Raw genomic sequence first — 16,282 nt, forward strand, 5'->3', positions numbered from 1 at the left:
TCTTTGTAGATTCTGGATAGTAGCCCTTTGTCACATGGGTAGATTGCAAAATTTTTTTCCCATTCTGTTGGTTGCCAGTTCACTCTAATGATTGTTTCTTTTGCTGTACAAAGCTCTGGAGTTTGATTAGATCCCATTTGTCTATTTTGGTTTTTGTTGCCAATGCTTTTGGCGTTTTAGTCATGAAGTCCTTGCCTATGCCTATGCCCTGAATGGTTTTGTGATAAATAAATAAATAAATAAATAAAACCCTAGGCTTTATTCTAGGGTTTTATGATGTTAGGTCTTATGTTTAAGTCTTTAATCCATCTGGACTTAATTTTAGTGTAATGTGTCAGGAAGGGGTCCAGTTTCTGCTTTCTGCACATGGCTAGCCAGTTTTCCCAACACCATTTATTAAACAGGGAATCCTTTGCCCATTGCTTATGTTTGTCAGGTTTGTCAAAGATCAGATGATTGTAGGTGTGTGGTGTTGCCTCCAAGGCCTCTGTTTTGTTTCATTGGTCTGTATCTCTGTTTTAGCACCAGTACCATGCTGTTTTGATTACTGTAGCCTTGTAGTATAGTTTGAAGTCAGGTAGCATGATGCCTCCAGCTTTGTTCTTCTTGCTTCAGATTGTCTTGGCTATGTGGGCTCTTCTTTGGTTCCATATGAAGTTCAAGGTGTTTTTTTCCAGCTGAAGAGGGCCATAGGTAGCTTGATGAGAATAGCGCTGAATCTATAACTTACATTGGGCAGTTTGGCCATTTTCACAATATGATTCTTCCTAACCATGAGCATGGAGTGTTTTTCCATCTGTTTGTGTCCTCTCTTATTTCCTTGAGTAGTAGTTTTTAGTTCTCCTTGAAGAGGTCCTTTACATCCTTTGTTAGTTGTATTCCTAGGTATTTTATTCTCTTTGTAGCAATTGTGAATGGAAGTTTGCTCGTGATTTGGCTCTCATGTTAATCTGTTATTGGTGTATAGGAATGCTTGTGATTCCTGCATATTGATTTTGTATCCTGAGACTTTTCTGAAGCTGCTTAACAGTTTAAGGAGATTTTAGGCTGAGATGATGTGCTCTTCTAAATATACAATCATGTTGTCTGCAAATAGAGACAATTTGACTTCCTACTTTCCTAATTGAATACCCTTTATTTTTTTTTCTTACCTGATTGCTCTGGCTAGAACTTCCAATACTATATTGAATAGGAGTGTGAGAGACAGCACCCTTGTTTAGTGCCAGATTTCAAGGGGAATGCTTCCGGGTTTTGCCCATTCAGTATGATTTTGGCTGTGGGTTTGTTGTAAATAGCTTTTATTATTTTGAGATATGTTCCATCCATACCTAGTTTATTGAGAATTCTTAGCATAAAGGGATGTTGAATTTTGTTGAAGACCTGGCATCAATTGAGATAATCATGTGGTTTTTGTCTTTGGTTCTGTTTATGTGGGGGATTATGATTATAGACTCGTGTATGTTGAACCAGCCTGGCATCCCCAAAATGAAGCCTGTTTGATCATGATGGATAAGCTTTTTGGTGTGTTGTTGCAATTGGTTTGCCAATATTTTATTGAAGATCTTTGCATCTATGTTCATCATGTATATTGGCCTGAAGTTTTCTTTTTTTGTTGAATCTCTGCCAGATTTTGGTATCAGGATGATGTTGGTCTCATAAAATGATTTGGAAAGGATTCCTTCTTTTTATATTGTATGGAATAGTTTCAGAAGGAGTGGTATCAGTTCCTCTTCCTACGTCTGGCAGAATTTGGCTGTGAACGCATCTGGACCTGGGCTTTTTTTGGTTGGTAGGCTATTAATTGCTGCCTCAACTTCAGCTCTTATTATTGATCTATTCTGGGTTTCAACTTCTTCCTGGTTTAGTCTTGGGAGGGTGCAAGCGTTCAGGAATTATCCATTTCTTCCAGGCTTACTGGTTTATGTGCATAGAGTGGTTTGTAGTAATCATTGATGGTAGTTTGTATTTCTGTGGAATCAGTAGTGATATCCCCTTTATCATTTTTTATTGCATCTATTTGATTCTTCTTTCTTTTCTATTAATCTGGCTAGTGGTCTGTCTATTTTGCTGATCTTTTCAAAAAACCAACTCCTGGATTTATTGATTTTTTGAAGGCTTTTTTGTGTCTCTGTTTCCTTCAGTTCTGCTCCTAGTTATTTCTTGTCTTCTGCTATCTTTTGAGGTTTTTTTAAATCTTTTTCCTCTAGCTCTTTCAATTTTGATGATAGGGTGTCAATTTTAGATCTTTCCTTCTTTCTCAAGTGGGCATTTATTGCTATAAATTTCCCTGTAGACAGTGGTTTAAATGTGTCCCAGAGATTCTGGTACGTTTTGTCTTCATTCTCCTTGGTTTTGAAGAACATCTTTATTTCTGTCTTCATTTCATTGTTTATCCAGTCAACATTCAAGAGCCAGTCATTCAGTTTCCATGAAATTGTGTGGTTCTGAGTTAGTTTCTTAATTCCGAGTTCTAATTTGATTGCACTGTGGACTGAGAGACTGTTTGTTATGATTGCTATTCTTTTGCATTTGCTGAGGAGTGATTTACTTCCAATTATGTGGTCAGTTTTAGAGTAGGTGTGATGTGGTGCTGAGAAGAATATGTAATCTGTGGATTTGGGGTGGAAAGTTCTGCAGATATTAGGTTTGCTTGATCCAGGTCAGAGTTCAACTCCTGGATATCCTTGTTAATTTTCTGTCTCGTTGATCTGTCGAATATTGACAGTGGAGTGTTAAAGTCTCCCACTATTATTCTCCAGATTTTTTAATGATCGTCATTCTAACTGGCATGAGATGGTGTATCTCAATGTGGTTTTGACTTGCGTTTCTCTAATGACCAGTGATGATGAGCATTTGTTCATATGTTTGTTAGCTGTGTAAGTCTTCTTTTGAGAAGAGACTTCATATCCTTTGCCCACTTTTTGATGAGGTTTTTGTCTTGTAAATTTTAGTTTTTTGTAGATTCTGGATATTAGCCCTTTGTCAGATGGGTAGATTGCAAAAAATTTTTCCCATTCTATTGGTTGCCTGTTCACTCTAATGATTGTTTCTTTTGCTGTACCGAAGCTCTGGAGTTTAATTATATCCCATTTGTCCATTTTGGCTTTTTTTTCCATTGTGTTGTAGTGTTTTAGTCATGAAGTCCTTGCCTATGCCTATGCCTACATCCTGAATTGTAATGCCTAGGTTTTCTTCTAAGGTTTTTATGGTGTTAGGTCTTATGTGTAAGTCTTTAATCTATCTGGAGTTAATTTTTGTATGAGATGTAAGAAAGAGGTCCAGTTTCAGCTTTCAAAACATGGCTGGCCAGTTTTCATACTTTTTATATCAGATTTCTCTCATTATAACAATTTTTGCAAGGATGGTCTTAATAGTAATAATCAGTATTTATTGAATGCTCATTCTGTGTAAGCACTTGACATATAATTCTAACCCTAAGAAGTTGGTAATTTTATTATTCCTATTTTTCAGATAAAAAAATCCCCGACATATAGGTATTATGAGGAGGGCAAAGTATAACTTCCCCTTTGCCCCCTGGAAGTTCACTAAAAATCAACTGACAAAGGGCAGGTTAATAGTAGAAAAGGCATGCAAAATTATTTTAACATTCATAAGCATGGAACATTGCGTGAGAATGATTATACACTCGCTAAATGGGGCACAGAATCTTATATCTTCTTCATAGGGGAGGGGATAGCGAAAGTAGACAATTTTTTTGAGGAGCAATAAATGATTATTAGGAAGAATGAATGGACCCAGGAGACAAAAATTAACTTGTAAATGATTCTCTTTGGAATTTGAATGAGCCCAAGAGGCAGACATTATCTTGTGAAAAAAATCTGTCCAGGTGTGCTTGCATTCTCAGCTTGCTTTTCTGCAAAGATAATGAGATTCCAGGAAGAAGATGGAAGGCAATTGTGTTTCTTTTGGGGGGTACTGTTTCTAGATAGATAAGGGAACTTCAGAGAAAATCTTCATCCTGTGCTTTGTGAGAGACAAGTGATTGAGAGATTGGGGTGAGGGGAAGGTCCTCCATATTTCAGGGGAAAATATTCTGATATTCTTCTTGCCCAGTATTCACCTAGTTATATGTAGTTTGACCTGGAAGTAAACCAAACCAGTCTAAGTCCAGACTCTGAACAGATTCTTAATCACTGTATGACTAAATCAGTGCATGAGTGAAATTAATGAATAATTAACACCAAGCCTGAACCTTCCACACATAGGAATCATTCTGGGGGATGATGTTATTGGGACAGTCTATATAGCACAAATATCAGCTTCAATGTCTTGTTCTACAAGAAGACTTCCAAGTAGCATAGCTAAGAGCATCAATCCCTTCTCTGACACCTTTTTAACAACACTGACTACCCTATGTCGGAATGTATCCACATGTCTTAGTTTCTTTACTACTGGTGAGAGTCTACAAAACTGCTCAAGTCTCCATTCTCCTTGGTGTTTCTACAGCCCCAAATATAAAGGCTTGTACATAATAGGCTACCAATGAGTGTTTGCCAGGTGAATAATGGAAATGTGAGTGACAAGCAAAGGGATCTTTGACTCTCCCTTTATTTTTTTCCCAGAAATTGTAGACCCTTTTTCATCTCTTTCTCTGAGATTCTGGAGAGTCTGTTGTCATACAGATTTTAGATGGCTTTGTAAAATAAAATTCTGTTTAAAGATATTAAGTACAGGGAAGAATCTATGAAGTGTAGTTACTAATAATTTGATAATCATTTGGTTAGAAAATTATATTTCTAAGAAATTGCTATTCTTCCTTCTAAACTGCATTCATATAATGAATAAAAAATCATGTGAAAATCACCAAAAAAATACTTTTTTAAAAGTTAACTATAGTCACCAAGAATTGCCTTTCTAAAACCTCAAATTAAAGGCATTTTCTGCTTTGGCTAATAAACCTGTATTCTTTATTGATAATTGATTCTTAGAAGAGGGCCATACTGAGTAAATTTGCCTGGAATGACAAGTTACAAAGCACACATTTAGGAGGACGCTGCAAATCTTCACTGACTTCCCATTATTTACAGAGCATCATATAGCTAATATGCATAAGGCACATAGAAAATAATATAAATTTAATTCAGTGGACATTTCTTTATTGATTCTAGTATATAAAATGAATGGCATTAAGTGGCAGGGAATTTACAGGAACATAATACCTGGTCTCCATCTTTGCAGAATTTATGGTCTGGAGATGAATATTTGAAAGAGATGATAAATTAACAAGTAGACTGCGTGATTTTATTATAATAATAGCTAATATTTAGCACTTAACAAGGTTTCAGTAGCTGCCCTAGTGCTTTACACGGCATTATCTCATTTAATCCTTACAAAAGCTCTATGTAGTGGGCATCATTATTATCCAACTATACAGCTGATGAACCTGAAGCTCAGGCAGATTCAGGTAACTTCTCCAAGATTGCATGACCAGGAGATGGATGGGTGGAGGTGCCGGGATGCCAACCTAAGCCCATGTGTATTTAAAGTCCATACGAGGAAGGCAGTAAAAATAAGGTACATCAAAGAGCACATGATTCATTCAAACTTGGGGAAATCAGACGCTATGGCACCCAAGCCTGCACTTGAAGGATGAAAGTGAATAGAGATGGAGAAGGGCATTGCTAGCAGGACCAAGGCAGGTAGAGGAAGCTGAAGGGGACCTTGAGAGAACAGAGAAGAGTTCAGTGTTGCCATCCATGCAGGTGGTAGTCTGCATGTAACAGAGGAGGTGAAACTGAGAAGAGTGTTTGGAACCAGGTATCATTGGCCTTGAGTGTTACCAGGAAGAGTCTAGACTTTTCTCATTAGGCAGAGGGCAGTCACTGAACAGTTGTGAACCAGATCAGAGCTGTATTTTAAGATTGATTTGGCAGCCACGTGTAAAAGGAATGAGATCCAGGAGAGAGAAAGAGAGAGGAACCGTTAGGAAGCTGCTAAAATAGCTAAGGCAAATGGCACTGGGAGTCTGAATTTGTACTGCAATAATGTGAGGAGAGAGGAGCAAATATAGAAACAGGAGATTTGGCGCTGGCTGATATTTTAGTCCATTTGGGCTGCTATAACAAAATATCATGGACTCGGTGACTTATAAACAACATAAATTTATTTCTGACAGTTCTAGAGGCTGGAAGTCCAAGATCCAGGTGCTGGCAGAGTCGGTGTCTGGTGAGGGCCCTCTTCCTCATAGGGAGCCATCTTCTCCCTGTGTCTATACACGGAGGAAGGGGTGAGAGGTCTCTCTTAGGTATCTTTTCTAAGGACACTAATCCCATCCATGAAGGCTCTGCCCTCATGATCTAATCACCTCTGTAAGGCCTCACCTTATAATCAATCACCTTGGAGAGATAGCAAGGGGAGAGATGCCAGATGTAGGTGATGGGGAGGAAGGCAGCAAATCACACTGCCACTTGTGTACCTATGCAACAATCTTGCATGTTCTTCACATGTACTCCGAAACCTAAAATGTAATAAAATAGAAAAAAAAATAAAATCATTTACTTCTTCTTCAAAAAAAGATGTAAGCATATGAATTTTGGGGGTGACACAGAGATTCACATCATAGCAATGGATGTGGAGAACAAGAGAGACAGATGACAATGTCAGAAGTTCAAAAAAGCAAGCATGCCATCTACAGTGCCGAGGAATCACATGTCCTTGTCTAGTTAAAAGGGGTTGTAATAGTGGGAGATGAGGGGAGCTAAATAGGAATGGTGCAACTGGTGGAGCACTTGAAAGCACATGAGTAAAGGTTGGGATTTCCATGTGCAGCAAAGCAGCACTTTTCATGGTGTGGTGCAGGGATTTGGTATGTGTTGGTCTATGACCAAATAATGATGCCCATACTTCTCAGATACTTGAAGTGAGCATGCAGACCCTTAACAAAAGAAGAACATGTGACATTTGAAGTCTGATTTTTAATTTTGAGCAATTGAAATTACTGAAGTGACCATATAGAATTTGTATAAGTAAATGATTGATTGCACAGTTTGTTATAAATCATTTTTTGAGTTGGAGTCTAACTAACTCTGGCATCCAGGCTGGAGTGCAGTGGCGCGATCTCAGCTCACAGCAACCTCCACTTAATGGGTTTAAGCGATTTTCCTGCCTCAGCCTAGTAAGTAGCTGGAATAACAGACACACACTACCACACCTGGCTAATTTTTTATATTTTTAGTAGAGATGGGGTGTCACCATATGGGCCAGGCTGGTCTCAAACTCCTAACCTTGTGATCTTCCTGCCTCAGCCTCCCAAAGTGCTGGGATTACAGGCATGAACCACCTCACCAAGCTAAATATAATAATTTTTAAAAGGAAATGTAAACCCTAGGTTTTAAATGGTGCATTAATGTGTATACTTTCTTAACTCAGCATGATAATATAAGACAATAGAAATGCGTATTTTAACAGTCTGGTTTTTTTTATTAATCCAACTAGAACTTTGTGTTTCTCACTTTCATATGAGTATTTTTTCCTATTTTTTAACAGATGATAATGAAGAGGAGGAGGATGTTGAAATGAAAGAAGATTCAGGTATTAAATTTATAATTTTATTATTAGTAGGTAAGCAGGGGTCATTTTGTTGTTTATGTATACTTCATATTTTTTCAAAGACAAAAGTAAGATTAAAATAGAAATACATGCTCAGTGTTATAAAAAAGTAGTTGCTGTGCTGACACTTAAGGTTAATGCAGTTAGTGTATTTAAGCAATAAATTTGACCTTGAGTTTCCTGACAGCTAAGGTAAAAATAATAGAACATGATGTTGTAGTTAATAGTTACATAACAAATCACCCCCACAACTTAGGGTAAGCTGCAAACAACCACTTGTGATGCTCATGAGTACAGCAGAGATAACTTAATCATCCTGTTCACAAGGTTTGGGGCTCAGCAGGAAGGTTCAACAACTGGGAGCTGGGACCATCTCAAGATTCTCTCTCTTGTCTGGCTATTGATTGATTGATTGATCTCAACTGTCAGCTAAAATCTTAGCTGGGGCAACTTCCCAAAACACTTAGCACTTGTACCTGGCCACTTTATGTGGCCAGCTTCCAAAATGAGTTTCTCATGGAAAAAGGGAGACGCTGTGTTCTCAGGCTTAGACATTCCTCTGCATCACTCCATGTAACTGTGTTCTTTGGAGTAGTCACAAGCCTGCCACTATTCAAGAGGAAATGAAAATGAACTCAGTGTCTTCACTGGGAGTGGTTCTGTAGAGCATTTAAGACCTAAAATAGTGCAGTGGCCATCTTTGGAAATACACTTTCCACATTTTATATTTTGCTCTTGTTATCAGAAATTTGTGATGCATGCCAAGTCCTCAATATAGCCCAGTTGTTATGAAGAAAATCTGTTGGTTAAATGCACAGGTTATGGCCTAAGGTAGCCACTGAACATGTCTTTGATAGTGAATCCATGAATCAATAGACCTGAATTCAATTCTAGCTCTATCAATTATTGACCTTAGGCAAGTATCATTTCCTATAAGCCTCAGTTTACAATTCTGGGGGCAATAATTCTTACCACATCGTTTTGTTTGGGGGATTACATCAGATAACATACCTAAAGTTTCATACAGTGCTTGGATCATAGTAAGCATTCAGTAAATTGTTTTTTCTCTCATTCTAACAGATATTAGAAGGATGTAGAGCTTAATTGTATGATTAAAAGCTCCTTGTCCCCCATTTTAGCAATCAGTGTTTTGACCACGAAATGTGGCCAGTTTTTAAGAGGTATCTCAGAGGTCCTAATTTTGTGTTGATGCCAGAACTCCCTACAAATCACTGACAGGCTCAGTCTGGGCAGCTCTATCAACAGGGAGCTCCTTAAATTCTGATGCCTCTGATCTCATTACAAGAGGTGTAATTGGAGTGGTCCTTTTAAGTTATATCTATCTCTCTCCCTCCTCTCACCGCCTGCTATCTATCTATCTTCAAGGGGAAATAATACCAGTTTCTTTTCATCATAAAAGTCCATTGGAACGATTATAGCTTCTATCTACTATTCTCCAGTCCAAACATGTCTGATTCTCAACATTCCCTCGGACTTCCAAATGCAATGGATTCAGAGGGCATGAAAAGCAGAATCTGAAAGTCAGGAGCAGGAATAAAGGAGGTAGAAGAGGAACTGTAGCAGTGGCTGTTGGCGCCCTACTTATGTCTCCTTGGTTCTTGCTCTTATTTTACAGCATCAACAGCTTTCCAAGGAAAGTCCTTATGACTCTCTGCTAAGTGTTTTACTCTGGCCCTGGGAGCAAACTCAAAGCACCAGAAAGTTAATTTCTCTAGAGCAGCCCTCAGCCAATAATAGGCAGAAGTTGGTTGGTCAATATCCACATCTGACACAGGTTCTATTCCAGTGCTGCCTAGTAGAAACACAATGTGAGTCTCAAATATAATTTTAGATTTTCTAGTAGCTACATTGAACAAAGTGAAAGGAAGAATGTAAAATAATATTTTGTATAATACAATAATCCAAAATATTATTTCAACATATAATCATATAAAAAGTCAGATATTTTACATTCCTTCTTTCCATACTGACTTTGAAATTGGTGTGTACTTTACATACACATCTCAATTCAAACTGGCCACATTTCAACTACTCATTGGCAGGATGTGGCTAGTGGCTACGGTATTGGACAGCATTGTTCAGAGGTCCCCAGTAAAACGGAATCTTGGTTGCCCACAGTGGAATGTGCTCATGAGCACACCCAGTAGTGGCTGTTTTCCTTTTCCTGTCTATCTTCCTTCCCTACTCCTCTTGTGATACTTGCTAAAATCATCTCTCAAATTAACTGCTTAACATTTAAACCCTTCTATGTTTGCTTCTGAAAGCATATGACCTAAGACAAGGATTTTGCTTGCCTCTTACAAAACAGAGTTCAAGGTAAAATTTTAATTAAAATCTCAATTCCTACACCCTTGTAGAATGTCTTGTTAAAAAGAACCATATGTTTAAAAAAGACTTTAAATTATCACCATGTCTTGAATTAACTTTCATGAATTTAATCTGAATGCCTGCCCTTCTCATTTATCTGCTCACATGAAATGTTCTTGGAGTATCTTTTAGCCACGAGGGTTACTGCCCTTTCAAGCACCCAGTATAAAGCCTTTATCTTGTCCATGGCTCATTTGCGTAAATGCCATAAGTACACATTTCTAAGCAAAGAGAGCTGGCTTCTCCATGAGATTTAGCTAGCTATCCAAACCACTGAACGATTTTAAGGAAATCATTATTAATGCTAATACAGAGTCCACAGGTTTGGAGTCAGCATTTGAAGTTCAGTGGCATTAAATAGATCATCTTATCTGATTTTAGTTCCACCAGGTTTTCTGAGAGTTTGGTCTCCAGCAGCTGGATGCAGCTGTTCAAGTTATATTCAATGGCACTAGGATGCTAAGCCACTCAGACAGAATGGGCGTGGGAGCTACTCTCTATTTCCTGATACCTGAGTGCTGAAATCATGGGGAATTTTTGTGCTGAATGGTTCCAGCTGGCCTCACCAGACACTGGTGTGCAGGCTGGCTTCATTCAGATCTCACACTCAAGCATGCCAATCTCGAAGATGAGTCTGAACCATCCTCCCAAGGCCAGTAACTGCAGCCTTTCCCCTGCCCTCTATCAATTCTTCTCATTCAAGTAGAAAAGCTGGAGGGATTTTTACAAATGCAACTGACACTAATGAAGGGCTACTTGAGTGAATCAACTGGCCAAAACATGCTAATGAGTGACAGCAAATAACTTGAATACCTAAACCCACTGGGGTGCTTGTAAATTAACTCTCTGGGTAAGGAGAGCCCAGTTTGAAGAGTTTGCAGATTTCTACAGCATAAACACACCTACTCTTTTTCCAGCTTCCAAGCATGAGGTCAATGAATACAAGAGCTGGGGAGAGTTGGTACAATTAGCTGGTGTGAGCTGGCTCAGGTCAGCCACAGCACAGCTCTGCTGAGCCAGACTTTAATTGGGCATGCACTTTACTTTGTGCCAATAACTTGACATGCATGAACAACTCATTTAATACACACAGCAAGCCTATATATAAGGCAGGAACTGGTATTATGGAGGCTTAAAACGGGTTAGTTCCTTGCTTAAGTAGCAGAGCCAGAATTTGAATCTGAGTGTGCCTAACCCCAAAGTTCAGGTCTTTCACTTTCTTGCGCCTGTCTCCAGACTTTCATAGTAAGTAGAGGCAGGAGCATTTCAGATGGTATCAGACATGGTCACCTGTAAGGGAAGGCTCTACTCCCTTGGGAGGTGGAAGCAGCAGACTGGCTTAAATGCCTAGAATTCCTTTTAAAAGTCCTTTAATCATCATCTTCCTTAATCCTGGCATGGCAAATGTTTTCCCATGTGCTTTCATGTCCATGACTATGCACTATTGAAATTAGCCCCAATCAGAGCCAGCAAGGACAAAAAATTATCAACCACCTATGGAAATTCAACCACATCACAGCTGGAGGCACAGTTGATTCCCTCGGGGCAAATCCATGCTCCTGACAAATCTCCAGGTTTCCACCCTGGGCCAGACACAGGGCAAGCTAGAACACATGATATATTGTCAAGGAAAAGTATGGGGGTGCGTTTGAAGGGAGGTAGAAGCAACTCTCTTCTTCACTCCCCCAGGCCAAGAGGGAAAGTTGTTCTTCCCAAGCCACAAGTAGAAACCTGGGCACAGAGGCCTTATGTATCTGACTTTCATCTGCATGCCCCAAAACACTTTACCCATGCTATCATGAAATGATACAATGGTATTTCATATAACATGTTTCATGTTCATATTCAACATGTATCCATGCCCACTGACCTAAGGAGTGCTCTACAACTTTTTCAAAAAATAAACTATGAATGTGTTGGGGGGTGCTTAGATATTTCAAAAAGGGGCAAATGGATGCCCTTTTAAATAGTTCCCACTCCCCAGGAATTCCCATTCTGGTGGAAAATGAAGACCTAGAACTGTAACTCACCAAAACGCAAAAAGGGAGTTTGGAGAAATGCTGGTTTGGAGTTGAATTTTCAGCACTGGAAATGCTCTTCTTGATTCCAGTTGCAGACAACACATTGCGGTGACAGGGAAGGGAGGTTGCAAGTGTCACTTTGCCCATTTTATGAATCCCTTTGAACTCAGTATTTGCACTCGGTGAGCTGCTCCAAGCTTCTCATTTCTGTTTTTGCTGAACCCATTCCAAGGGTTGACATCCATCTTGCACCTAGTGACAGAAGTTTGGGGGGAGTTGCTAATGTAGTCATTGGCAAAATTTTTCACCTTGGCTGTGGTAATAACCTTAGCTGTGACTGACTTGCCACCACAGAAAACCTAGCCTAGTGCCCAAAAGCTTTGCAGGTTATAATGCCAAAGTTTTTAAGAACACATCTATCAAATGTGGTTTTTTTTGTTTGTTTGTTTTTTGTTCTGTTCCTTTTTTAATAACTGGGAAATGAGAAATGAGTCGCTATAGCTCTGTAATGTGATTTTAGAATCCTGGCATGAAGGCGACAGCTGCTAAGAGAGAATTAGGCAGGGTCCCCATTATATCTTGGCCTTAAATAAAGCCCTGAGGAAGCAAAAATAAAATAGAATTTGAAATGAAATTCACAAGGCGCTGCTAGGCACCAGGGATACAAGAGGGATTAGCAAAGACAAGTGCCCTTTTCTCATGGAATTTACATTCTGGGGGATGAGATGAGGAAGGAGTCATAGGATAAAGGGATACACCAGAGAGCGAGATAATTTCAGATACAAGTGATGTGTTTAAGAGAGATTTCCTTTGTGATGAGCCTTTAGATTAGGCAGTCAGAGAAGGCCTTCTAGAGAGTGAGATTTGATCTGAGATTCAAAGGGCGAGAATGAAGCAGACCTATGAATGTGTGTGTTGGAGGAGTGGGGGTGAGAACAGCAGGTGCAAAGGTCCTGAGGTAGGAACCAGCCTGGCAGTGGTTGAGGAACATAAAGGGGAGGGAAGCTGACAAAGCTAGAGCCAAACGCAAGTGGGAGGTGAGGTTAGTATGCTCAGTGGGGCCCAAATGACATGCTGTGCTAGGCCTGGAATTGGACTTGGATCTCATTCTAAGCAATGGTTTTTAAACAGCTGAGCGACGTGATCTTGTTTATGTTTCAAAAGCTCACACTGACTGCTGTGTAGAAGAGAACGTAAAGAGTAAAAGCAGGGAGATTAAAAATCCAGAGGTTATAATTTAGAGGATTATGAGATGCTGCTGGTTTGGGCTACTATGGTGATTACAAAGGCTCAGTGCAGTAGATGAATATGGAATCTATTTTAGAATGGAAATGATAGGGCTTATGATTATTTGGGGTTTAAATTCCTGGGTAGATAGTAATATCATTCCTTGAGATGTGCCATACTGTGGAAAGAACAGGCTTATAGACATCCAGTATATGACGGTCTTATTTTAAATTTGAAATGCCTGATGAGGTCCTTTACAAAAAAATTGAGAGGGCCTGATGTGATCTGAGTACAGGGAACTTATTAGGGCTGTGAAGTGTGGGGCATGGTTAAGTACCAGCCCTGCAAGGACAATGGGAAGGAGGTGGCTACGAGACCCAAGAAACTTAGAGGGCCACTCTAAGTGGAGAAGGCCAACTCTAGGGTCTGTAACGTTAGATTGAGGGATATAACCAGCTCATGAAAACTACCGTGTGCCTAGAAAGTAAATGCCCTGAGCTCCCCATTGGCTACTCCTAATAGGAACCCAAAGAACCAGGGAGTTCATTGGTGCAATCCAGAAAATCCAGCCTGCCAGAGCACAGCAGGGATGGTGAATGGTGGAGAGTGGATCTAGAGGGGCAAAAGATATTTAGTCCCTAATCCCAAACAAGATGCCATGTAGGCAGTTGAAGACATAAGTCATGAGCTTAGTAGGAAGATGAGGGCTAGATACATAAGTTAACACCTAGTGAAATGCACTATATCCAAATGGAATAAACTTGGAGATGCTTTCTTGACACTGTCCTCAGAATTTATTTGCCCCCATGGATAGACTTAGAGAGGCATTGAGAAAAATAGGAAGTACAGTAATTTAATTGGGGACATACAGAATTTGGATTACTAAAAACAGTTTGTTAAATAGAAGCAGGATAAGTTCTAGCCCCATTACTTTCTCCATTCCTCTACCCCTGCTTTCAGGACTAAGATGAAATTGCACAATGACGATCGTCAATCTCTGAAGATTGGTATCAAACTCTTGGAGAAAAAGAAGTTAACAGGGTTCCCTTATAGAGAATTTCTAAATTTAAAAAAGTATAAGTGTAAGATTTTACATTTGTGTGAATCACTAATGGTGTCTACAAAATGTTTTAGTGTAAGCCTTAAGTTTAAGTCTATGTAGGTTGGAGAACCACAAGTCTTTGCCAGAATTTCACTCAGCCATGAGGACAGATGAATCTGTGATGAAGATTCAGTGTGTGTGTACATTTACTAAGAAGAAAACATTTCTAAACTTTAACCATAATTTTGAACCCTACTTGTAAATATTTAAATAAGAATATTAAATCTTTGTGATTCCAGAGGGGTTAGAGCCAAAAGGCCTCTCTCCACCCCACAAGAAGAGCAAAGCAAAGAAGCCAGAATGTTTGAAAGACTCTAGTGAGGGTAAGTGCTGTCCCTCCTTCCTTTAGAAAATTACGCCATGAAAAGAAACTTCTTTAAATTTAAACTTCTTTAAATTATATATATACATATACTCATGTTCAGCTATTCCTAAGGGTTAAAATATCACAGAGAAATTCTTTTATCCTTTTCTAATATGTTTGAAGATGAAGAATCTGATTCAAATTTATTTTGTTAAGGCAAAACCAAAATTTAAAAACTCCAATTTCATCAGTGTGATGTATTTTCCACGTCTGCAAAGCAAAAAATTGTAGGTAGTGCTTACCAGTTATGTGTTCCAAAATTGCGTAAAAGTGAAGGTCAAGATTTGCATGTGATGACCAGCTCTGCAGATATTGGCTTACTAGGGAAATTTGTTTTTCTGGTAAATACGTTCTGAGTCTTTCCAGATTCAGACCTCAACAACGAATGCTGGAAATGGTTCCCATCTTTAGCATTCTCTTTCATTTTCTAGGATTCTACATACCTTTGTATTTTTGCAATGAATGGACAGGTCCCACTGGACTAAGTTTTATGAAGAAATGGCACTGTTTCTCTTTTACAAACTAGTACAACATACAGTTCTTTCACATTTTCTTTTAAAATGTTGATCAGCTGTTTTCACGTGAACCTCAAATCTAAGAGTAGTACAGACTTTTACACCTGGTCTTAGCCAAAAGGCTGAGAAGTGATATAGTAGTACAAACTTTTAAAAGGGAGCATAGAAGATGGCTGAATAGGAGCAGCTCTGGAGTGCAGTGCCCAGCAAGAACTGTGCAGATGTGAGTTATCTCTGCATTTCCAAATGAGGTACCAGTTGCATCTCAATGGGACTGGTGGCACAGTGGGTATAGCCCAGAAAGGGCAAGCTGAGGCAGGGTAGGCACTGCCTCACCTGGGGAGTGATATCCTTGGAGGACCCCCCCTCCGTACGCAGTGGAGGCCATAGGGGTCTTTTCCACCCACTCTAGCACTCTGGTTCAGATACTGTGCCTCTCCCGCAGTTTTTACCACCCACAGACCAGGAGATTCCTGGGCTGAAAAGTGCCACAAGTCTTCCAGAATGGCTGTTTAAGCCAGCACCGTGGATTTCCGCACAAAAACTCACACAGCTCTGGGTGGCTGTTTCAAGTGGCACCTGGGAGACAGAGCTGCTCATTCAACTGAAAAAGAGGGGGCCGAAAGTAGGGAGCTAGGTGATCTGGCTTGGCAAGTCAGAGTATTTCAGATTGCCCCACAAAAATCAGCAATCTGAAATGCTCTGACTTGAGAGTTTCACAGCAAGTGCAGCTGGACCCAGATGGTCAAACTCTGCATGGAAAAGGGCATCTGCCACTACCAAGGCAGTCCGCCATTACTGAGGCAGTTCTAACCATACCTCTGTAAACAAAACTGCAAGGAAGTTTACACAGCAGCTGGGCAAGACCCATGGCAGCTCAGAAACACCTCTCCTGGCAGACTGGGACTAGACTACCTCCTTGCTGGGCAGGGCATCTCTGAAAAAAGGCAGCAGCATATCAGGAACTTGTAAGTAAAGCCCCACCTTCCCAGGACAGAGCACCTGGGAAAAGAGGCGGTTATAGATTCCGCTGCAGTAAACTTAAACGTGCCTGCCAGGCAACTCTGCACAGAACAACAGAGCTCACAGCACAGCA

At 39.8% G+C, this 16,282-nt stretch overlaps 1 protein-coding gene across 2 annotated transcripts in view; it reads left to right on the forward strand.

Moving 5' to 3' along the window:
* The window catches only part of MACROD2 (mono-ADP ribosylhydrolase 2), a 2,030,631-nt gene that overhangs the window by 1,848,630 nt on the left and 165,719 nt on the right, over window positions 1–16,282 (forward strand). For both annotated transcript variants that reach the window (XM_032248219.1, XM_032248220.1), the window contains exons 10-11: window positions 7,507–7,551; window positions 14,547–14,630. In XM_032248219.1, coding sequence (XP_032104110.1) covers window positions 7,507–7,551; window positions 14,547–14,630 — 129 coding nt within the window. The remainder of the gene's footprint in view (window positions 1–7,506; window positions 7,552–14,546; window positions 14,631–16,282) is intronic.

The sequence above is a fragment of the Sapajus apella genome, unplaced genomic scaffold (assembly GCF_009761245.1).
Source record: "Sapajus apella isolate SASKATOON/1434 unplaced genomic scaffold, GSC_monkey_1.0 scaffold65, whole genome shotgun sequence".
Taxonomy (NCBI): domain Eukaryota; kingdom Metazoa; phylum Chordata; class Mammalia; order Primates; family Cebidae; genus Sapajus; species Sapajus apella.